General features: G+C 37.7%; 1 protein-coding gene across 2 annotated transcripts in view; it reads left to right on the top strand.

Annotated features, from left to right (window-relative positions):
* The first annotated feature begins 4,298 nt into the window (after positions 1–4,298).
* Positions 4,299–10,001, top strand: part of SEC22C (SEC22 homolog C, vesicle trafficking protein) — an 18,154-nt gene continuing 12,451 nt past the window's right edge. Inside the window, exons 1-3 of one of the 2 annotated variants that reach the window (XM_008922391.4) lie at positions 4,299–4,399; positions 4,900–5,109; positions 7,897–8,060. In XM_008922391.4, coding sequence (XP_008920639.3) covers positions 4,928–5,109; positions 7,897–8,060 — 346 coding nt within the window. In that variant the 5' untranslated portion in view covers positions 4,299–4,399; positions 4,900–4,927. The remainder of the gene's footprint in view (positions 4,400–4,899; positions 5,110–7,896; positions 8,061–10,001) is intronic. The other variant, XM_018089245.3, reaches the window with a different exon arrangement.

Genomic DNA, 10,001 nt, shown 5'->3' with positions numbered 1-10,001 from the left:
GGGATAGGGTGGGGGTGAGTAGGGGTGTATGTGTTGGGATCGTGCTGTATGGATGGATGTTGGAATTGGAGGTTCCTTGGAGTGCTTGAGAGGGTGTGTGGGAAGGGAAGGGCCCTGGGGGTGAGCTGGGTGGACTGGGGTGAGCAGGGCTGATGTGAGGGGGTGTTTTGGGGGTCCTCTGGCAGGGAGGTGAGGTTTGGGGAGTTTGGGGGGCTGTGGGAGGCAATGAGGGGAGTTTGGGTCTTGGGGCTTGTTGTGGTGAGGAGGGGGATGTGTGTGTTGGGGTTGGGATCTTTTGGTGTGGATGTTGGAGTTGCGGGTTCCTTGGGGTGCCTGAGGGGTAGAGGAGGAGGATTTGGGACTCTGAGTGGGGTTTTGGTTGAGCTGGGGATGGCTTGAGGTGAGCTGGGATAACATGAGGGTTTGGGACCTGTGGGATGGGAGTAGGATTTGGGGGTGTCTGGGGTGCTCGAGGAGTGTATGGGGGGACTTGTCAGTCCTGATTGAGGGGGTGTACGTGTGTGTTTGCTTTCAGGGTGTCTGGTTTTATTGAAGAGTGTGGGAAAGGGGTTCTTTTGTGAATTTTTGGATGCTTAACGTGGGGGAGAAGAGGCGGGAGTACTGTGAGTGGAGCAGGATGGATGTGGGAAGGGTCCTTAGTTGTATGGACTGGTGAGGGTACAGGGATGAGCTGGTGGGCTTTGGGAGGCTTCAGCTGGGTGGGGTGGGTGTATTTCTGGGAACAGGTAAAGTATATAGTGTTCCTGACAGATTAAGGTGAGGCAAAGCTTCAGAGCCTCCCAGAGTTGTTATGGTGTGGTTTGGAGGCCTGTCCATTGGGGCAGTGGGATTGATGGAATGCTGGGGTTTGAGGCTTGTGTAACATGCTTCATTCCTGATAATTCACAGGAGTTTGTGTAGACAGGAGATTTGTGATGGTAAAGGTTTTCTACATGCTTCCCTTTGGGGATAAGGATAAAGCCTGTAGGATTTATAGGAGCCTGTAAGCTCTGGATATGCACAAATCCTGTTTTAAAATTTGAGATAACATTGTGCTTTCAGACTGCTTTAATTCACTGCTCAGTCTGGAGAGTGGGGCTTGTTGCTGTAGGTCTGTGATGTAGCTGGTCAGCACTGCTGGGGGTGTGGAGGGGGAGAAGTTGGGGTGGACCACATGGATACAGCTCCTGCAATCTTAGGAGATGAGAATTTAACAGTGGTTTGGATTTACTTGTTTATATACGTGAGAAGAGGGTAAAATCCACCTTGTGATCCCACAGAGATGTACTAACTCTCCCTCATGAACCACATGCCAGTTGTTTTCTTTTCTTTGGACTGAAACCAGCCCTTGAGCTGCAGCTCTGTTAAAGGTTTTGTGTTTGATTGAGTCAACCTGAATCTCTCTTGTGGTCCAGCATCCCACCTGTAGCTGTCCATGACTCCCTCTGGAGATTGCCTGCCTGAGGAAAGATGCTTTAGTTCAGTAGTTATGGTCATGTGTGAAGCTGTCACATGTCCAAAAAACTTCACAGGCTGCTTCAGGACCACGGTAACATCCACTAAAGCTTTCTGCTCTTCATTCAGGAGGAAGGTCAGGACTGGAAAAAATAGTTGGATGTTGTTGTGTTTGAAGCTTGGATGCAGAAAGAAGGGAAATGTGGCTCTGAACAGGGAGGGAAGTCAAATACTTGAGAGAAATCCTGGTAGCAAGACATGTCTCGTTAGTGTTGTGCCGTTCCTGGAAGGAAACTTTCTACTTTTGATGGTTAGATAGAATAATTTCTGAAAGAGCTGTATTTTAACATCATTCCCCTCATGAACCATGCACTGGTTTCCATTTGCTCTCAGAGCCTTTTGAGTAGATTGTTTCCTAAGTACAGGCAATCAAGCAGGAGTTTGTGGAGCATGTGGGGAGGTGTGAGCCTGGTGAGTTGGGTCTAATCTCCTTACCCCAGGAGTTGTGTAACAGTGTAGTAAAGTGCAAGGGGTCTGATTAAGGCTGCCTTGATAATCCCCAAGCAGACACTGGAGAGAGTTGTCTGCTGCTTAGGAAGTGAGGGAGGGAGGAATTGTGAGTCAGGTAACCTAGACACCTACTATGGAAATACACCAAAGAATTGTTTGTTCTAATGGTGGTAAATGTGTGCTGTTTGAGTCCTGCACTAAACAGTTTTATTTTCAAGTGTTGTTGGGTGTACAGATGGTTTAAATAGTGAAAAATCAACTTGCTTTGCTTTGGTCAGAAATTACAACTTGTTCTCCTGAAACAATTGGTCAAAACACATCTCAGTGTTCTGGCTGCTTTGTGCCAGTAAAATCTCAGTGGTCTGATGTTGGTGTGATGTTATTAACTGTGAGTACAGCAGGATTTGATATCTGCCCAGTCCAGAGACACGAGTACTTTGCCCACGTTCAGGACCCAAGGTCAAAGACCTGCCACGTACAGGTGGTTGCAGATCTTTGTGCTCCTGACCCTGAGCAAACAGAAGGAGCCTGGAGGAGGAAAGGGCAGTAGATGTGGAACAGGGACAGCATCCAGTCACTGGGTTACAGGCACACCTTGACCAGTTTGTGACAGTTTGTCACGGGTGACGTGGCAGAAGTGGCTTGCAAGTAGTTAAAACTCCCAGGGAGGGGACATTAGTGACTGTCACAAACTCAGAGCACTCTGTGCAAGGAACAAGAGGCTTGTGACAAAGGAAAAGGAGAACTCAAACCTCCTTGGTGGGTGCTTTGTCCCGGGAAGGAGTGTGGATTCATTTCTGCAGTGAAGTCTGGCAGTTCATTTGGAGTTGGCCTGGTGGGGACCTGCAGCAGCTCTTCCCCAGGAGATCAGAGGATCCCTCTGATGGGCAGCTGATACTCAGGGACAGCCTCGTGCCCTGCACCAGGGAGGTCTGTATGTCTTGGGAAGCTGTACCACTCCATATGTGCAGGTGGTGATGTTTGCCTCAGTGCTGAATAAATATATATATATATTTAATTTTAAACTCTTGCTGTAAGTGACACAGGGAGCTGAATAATTTCATAGGCCAGATGGGTTTCAGAAAATGTATTTGATTTTTCTAAGCTTGGTGCTTTATAGTTTTCCTGACCATCTTTTGCCTGTTCTGGAGTTATTTTGGAGTTAAACTTCATCAGTGCTACCAGCTTTTCACCATTAAACTGTGCTGTTCTGAGCAACTGTGCTTAAAAGCTGGCTGTGTTAAAGTTGATATTTCTGAGTTAGCAGGTGTATTTTTTGTTTTTATTTCATTTGTATGTTAATTTTCTGCACTGTTTCTTTCATGGCTGCTACCACAGCACGTTAAAGAACAATGTGATGTTTCAAGCTGACTTATAACAATCTTGATTATTGTTGAAATTCTTTTTGCTGGGTGTTGACATGAGGTTTTTGTGAGTTTGATTTTACTCAACTGGAGAAGAACTGTGAGAGGGCACAGTGGAAAAAGAATAGCATCTGATTCTTCGATTTCCATTTTAAAAGTTCAAAATAACACTTTTCAAGAGATGTCTGGTCTTCTGTGATTTTAATTTGCTTTTCTAAGGGAACAAGTTATGTGCCATTGTGCTTTCTGATAACTGTAGTTGCTTTAACCTGCTGGCAAATTGCTGCCACCTTGGACAGAGGGATTGTTCCCACAAATTGTGTGGAAATGATTCTTCTGGAGCAGAAATGAGATCTTCTTAGTGCTGCTTGTGGTAGGAACTCAACCTTTATTAGAAATCAGAGCATTTTTAAGAGTTTCTTTTGCCTGAACTAGAAGAGTTTTTTGCTCCCTGGGCTTCTTAGACCCGAAAAACATGTTTTGATGAGACACATTTCAAAGATACTTTGAGCATCCTAATGAATTGTGTGATACAGGGCTGGTTAAAACAGTCCTTCTCTATCTAAAGTTTGAGTTCACAGGGTGATTTTGTTTCTTTCTTTTTACTCCCTAATGCTTTATTTATGTAGTTTGCCTGAAGCCAAGTAAATGCCTTTATTTTTCCTTTTTTTTTTTTCCTTTTTCTTCTTTGACTTGTTTCTGATAATCCCTTAAAATCCACTGATTTAGAGTTACTCTTTTATTGGGCTAAATTAAAAAAATTATGATTGGGACATGATAAATATTTTGCATATCATTTCATAGTGTCTTTGAATGTGTGTAGAAATGAATACATTAATTAATAAGAAAATAAATTGTTTTCCCTTAGGCAAAATACTTTCTAGGATATGTTTACCCACTGCAGGGGAGTTTTTATAGTAAATATGCATGTAAATATAGGTTATTAATTAGGGGTTTTTTTAATGTTCATTATGGTTCTCTTTCAGGTATTATGTGAGCTGCTGTGTTAGTCCTCTGGATCCTCATGGTATGTCTGAAGGACAGATCTCTGCATGTTCTGAATGTACCAGGTAAATCCCAATAATAACTTTCCATGGGAGTTTGTGACCAGGAAGACAAGAGAGGGCAGCTTTTATTCTATATTTAGCCCTAGGTGAGTCTAAAAAGAGCCTGACAGGCTGCAGCCTAAAATTTATTCTTGGATTTGTGTGTTACAGTAGAAAATGAGGGAACTGCAACATTCCTGCAGCTGTTTGCAATTCCAGAGATGCAGCAGGTCCATAAATAAGAACTTTGCTCAGCGTTTCTGCTGCTTAAATAAAGCAAAGCAGGGAAAAGAGGGATGTTTTCCAGGTAGATAATTCCCCTGTCAAATCCCCTGCCTCACCTTTTAATCTGAGAGAGGCAAAAAAGGGACACAGTTTGGTTGCCTTTCCAGGGCAGAGGTGGTGCAAGAGGTGCTGTTCAGTCTCAGTGCTGAATAAACTCTTTCCCTGATGTGTTCCCGGCTGGAATTTTGGCTTGGAAACTCTCTCACCTCCCTGAACCCAACGTGCTGTTCCATTTTCAGGTTGTCCTCATGAATACTCCGGTGGAGAATGTCCCTGATCTTCTTTGCCTGCGTGGTGAGGGTGAGGGATGGGCTTCCCCTCTCGGCCTCCACGGATTTTCATTTCAACCAGGACTTTCTGGAATGCAGGAAGAGATTAAAGGCCTTATCCTCAGCCCTGGCACGGTACCCAAGTCGAGGCACAGCAAAGGGACGTAACCTGAGCATCCAGTGAGTCCCTGGTTGGTTTATTTTTTGGGGGGCTTTTCTTTTTGAAATAATCATGCTTGGGAATTAGCAGAATTTTGGGTATGGTCTGTAGGGCCTGAGTCCAGTCTGAAATCCCACTGTGCCTGTCTGGGTTGTCAGCACCAGGTATTTTGAAACCTTATTGCTCAGCACACAGCTCCTGCTCAATTTAGTGAGTATATGCTCACTAAATATATATATATATATACTAATGAAAATTTATTATATTCATTCTATATATATTGCATTACTATATATTACATATATATTTTTTATATTTTTATATATATTTATATATTTTTCATACATATACTTATATATTATGTTAAAATGTTATATATCCATACTAATGTATTTAATATGATTTTATATATATTATATAACTTTTTCTATATATATTTATATAATATTTTATATATATAATATATATTTCTATAATATATTTTAATGTATTTTATATATATTATATATTTTCTTATATATTTATATATATTATTATATATATTATTTATTTTATTTCTTATATATTTTATATAATAGCTTTATATATTTTTTATATATTTTTTATATATATTTTTATATATTTACAAATATTATCCTTAAAACCTATATATTTTAAATATAAATTTATATTTATACAGAAAATTATATGTTAAATATTATATTTATATAAATGGTTTATAAATATATATAAAAATAGATTATTTATTTTATTATATTTATACACCTACATATTTACACATATGCATTCACATCTTTCCACAGACATATTTACATCATATTTACACACATTTATACTTTTATATGTGCTTTGCTTGTTTTCATTTGTTGTAGCAGAGCTTTCTGCTCTATGGGCAATGCTTGTTACTGTTACCACTGTATCATGGATTTCTACTTCTTTAAGATGGCATCTTATTGCCTTGGAATGACTAAGTTTAGGAGAAGAAAGTTATTAAAGAAATTAAGAAGAAAGAGATTAAGAAATTTATTTTAAGCTCATTTAAGAAATGAGTTTTAGCTTGTGATTGCATTTCTGCCAATCCAAACCCTAAAGCCCAAGTCTGTGATAGAACAAATAAAATGGGGTAAAATAGAAACCACGAGAATGAAATGAAGTTGGGATGAAACGTATGGATAATAGGAGAGAGAAAATCCAGAGGGAGAAATGTTTCAACTTCAAACCTGTGGTGTTTGACTGAATTCCTGCTGGCAAAGGGCTGAGCTGGAAGAGAAGATCTCCCTGATAAGGTTCCTGGAAGGAATGGGGCCCATCTCCAAGTGGAAAGTTCAACGTCAATGTGGGAATCTTGGACATAAATGTGGGAATCTTGGACATAAATGTGGGAATCTTGGACATAAATGTGGGAATCTTGACATAAATGTGGAAATCTTGACATAAATATGGGAAACTTTGACATAAATGTGGGAATTTTAGACAAAAATATGGGAATCTTGGGCACAAATATGGGAAACTTTGACATAAAAATGGGAATCCTGGGCATAAATATGGGAAACTTTGACATAAAAATGGGAATCCTGGGCATAAATATGGGAAACTTCAACATAAATATGGGAATCTTGGACATAAATATGGGAAACTTCAGTATAAATATAGGAAAGTTCAGTATAAATATGGGAATCTTCAACATAAATGTAGGAATCTTGGACATAAGTATGGGAATCTTCGACATAAATATGGGAAACTTTGACATAAATATGGGAATCTTGGACATAAATATGGGAAACTTCAACACAAATGTCAGAAACTTCAACACAAATATGAGAATCTTTGACATAAATATGGGAAACTTCAACATAAATATGGGAAGCTTTGACATAAATATGTGAAACTTCAGTATAAATATGGGAAAGTTCAACATAAATATGGGAAACTCCAGCGTAAATATGGGAATCTTTGACATAAATATGGGAAACTCTGACATAAATATGGGAAACTTCTACACAAATATGGGAATCTTTGACATAAATACAGGAAACTTCAACATAAATATGGGAAACTTCAACACAAATGTGGGAATCTTTGAGGTAAAAGTGGGAATCTTTGAGGTAAAAGTGGGAATCTTTGAGGTAAATGTGGGAATCTTTGAGGTAAATGTGGGAATCTTTGAGGTAAATGTGGGAATCTTGACATAAATGTGGGAATCTTGACATAAATGTGGGAATCTTGACATAAATGTGGGAATCTTGACATAAATATGGGAAACTCCGACATAAATATGGGAATCTTTGAGGTAAATGTGGGAATCTTGACATAAATATGGGAAATTTCAACACAAATATGGGAATCTTTCATGGGGATTGAGGAATGCATGTGCTTACTGGGAACAAGCTTCCTTGGTTTTACTTTTTTTTTTTTTTAAATTTGGAGACCCACTGAATTTTCTTTCAGAGTTGGTTTTCTGACCACCTTGTTCCTTATTAATGTGATTTAAAGCCAGCCTGGGAGAAAATGTCCTCTATTTGGACTGATGTACCAATTTAATAAACTCTGTGTGGTGATATTCAGTGTGCTCAGGTGTCCTGGGCCAGTTAAGAATAAATAATTGTCTGAGAACAGATAAATAAATCTCCAGGGGCTGCAGGGCTGTGACAACAACAGAAAAAATACTACATTTTTTTGCAGTCTGCTCCTTCAGCTCCCTCTGTATGTTTTGTGTGGACAGAAAGCACAGTTTAATCCTCGTCTTCAGCAGCACTTTTACCTTTTTATGTTGATATTACTCTTTTATTTCTTTGCTCCTATCCCAGCTTCCTCTCCTCTGGGGATGTTGCCTGCATGGCAATCTGTTCCAGCAGCTACTCCACCATCATGGCCTTCTGCTTCCTGGAGGAGCTTCGCTGGGAATTCTCTGCTTCCTACGACACAACCAGCATCAACTTGGCTTCCAGGCCCTATGCTTTCATTGAATTTGGTTGGTAACTTCGGCCTCTGACTGTCAAAATTCTCTGTCTTGCTACTTTTATCAGGTTAAATAACATTTCCAGGCCAAAGCCTGGTTGTGAAAGGGAACCTGGGTGTGCCTTTGCCTGTGTGTGTGTATTTTGAAACCTTGTTTCTCAGCACCACAGCCCCAAAGCTCCTGCTCAGTTTGGTGAACATAGATATTTATAGACTTCTAGATAAATACATATTTATATGTATTTATATATAAAATTTATAGATATTTTTATATAATTTATATTAATAAATTTTATATATAAATATAAATATATATAAATTATATTATATAAATTATATATAAATTTATTTATAGATAATACATATTTATATGATACACTTATATATTTATATTTAATATATTAATATTTATATAAATGGTCTATACAAAATATAAATATAATTCATTTATTTACAAAAATTACAAATATATATAATTATTATTATTACAAATATATATATAATTGTTACAAATATATAATAATTGTTTAACAATATATAAAATGATTATTACAAAATATATAATTATTATTACAAATATATTATAATGATTATGACAATAATATAATAATTATTACAAATATATATAAAATTATACAAATATATAATAATTATTACAAATATTTAATTAATATTACTAATATAAATTAATAATTATTACAAAATATAATTATTATTAGCAAATATATAAATGAATTATTATTACAAATATATAAAATTTATTATTATTACAAATATATATAAATATTATTATTACAAAATAAATAATTATTTATTTTATGGTATATCAACACAATCACTTTGTGTTTGTGCACATCCATATTTACATGATATTTCCACGGATTTATATTTTTAGATGTGTTTTGCTCATTTTCATTTGTTGTAGCCAAGCTTTCTGCTCAGTGGGCAGTGCTTGTTGCTATCAGCAGTTGGATTATCATGGAATTCTGCTTCTTTAAAAGGGCATCCTGGTGCCTTGGAATTACTGAGTTTAGGAGGAGAAATTTATTCAAGAAATTAAGAAGGAAGAAATGAAGACATTTATTTAAACTCATTTAAGAAATGGGTTTTGTCTTGTGATTGCAAGGAAGGGGGAAGACCTTGATGCCTTAAGGTACTGGATTATTGGGTGTGTAGTGACAGAGAGTTCATCTGTTATGGACAAAATCCTGTGGTGATTAATGAACAAGCAGAGAAGAACAAGAAATTGATATCTCAGACACTTTAACATAATTAAAAAATCTGATGAGTGGAGACAGATGAGAACAGGAAAAAAGGGAGACAGAGCAGCTTATTGGGAGACAGAATAGATTATTGTGGGCAGCTTTATTTCTGGCCTGACTTACAGCCTCATAAAGCTTCAGAGTCATGCCCAGTGTTTCTTTTTTAACCTGATATAAATTGTTTTCTTGCCAAGTAGAAGCTGCTCTGCTGAACCTCACACCCAATTCCCCTTGCAGTGAGAAACTGCCGTGGGAGAGGGTGAAATCCTGCAGTGGGTTTGCACCCTTCTGTCCACATTTCAGTCATTTTTTTTTTAAGCTCATGCTTAAAAGATTGAGAAATCCACAAGGAAAGCTTATTAAACAGCCTTCTGGGATTTTGGGTGCATTCCCTGCAGGGCACGTTACAGCCATGGTGTGATTTTAGATTGAGAGCCACATTATTCCTTTTTCTTTTTTAACTTGAGTAGGAATTGGGGACTTTCTACCTTCTTTTAATTGCATGAGGGTCTTTTTTTAAAAGAAAAAACACATTTTTTTTCATTTTTACTGTTATACTTTGTTATTGAGTTTACCTAATATCGTGATAACTGATTTATTTATTTAATCATCTTCTTCCCTGTGTTTGGATCTAAGAAGCACTTGATGCCTGAGATCTTAGCCTTTTGTCTGGTAGTTATAGATATTATTAT

Source organism: Manacus vitellinus, unplaced genomic scaffold, assembly GCF_001715985.3.
Source record: "Manacus vitellinus isolate BGI_N305 unplaced genomic scaffold, ASM171598v3 scaffold_12_pilon, whole genome shotgun sequence".
Classification (NCBI taxonomy): Eukaryota; Metazoa; Chordata; class Aves; order Passeriformes; family Pipridae; genus Manacus; species Manacus vitellinus.
The sequence above is the reverse complement of the archived record's forward strand: the minus strand, read 5'-3'. Positions and strand labels throughout refer to the sequence as shown.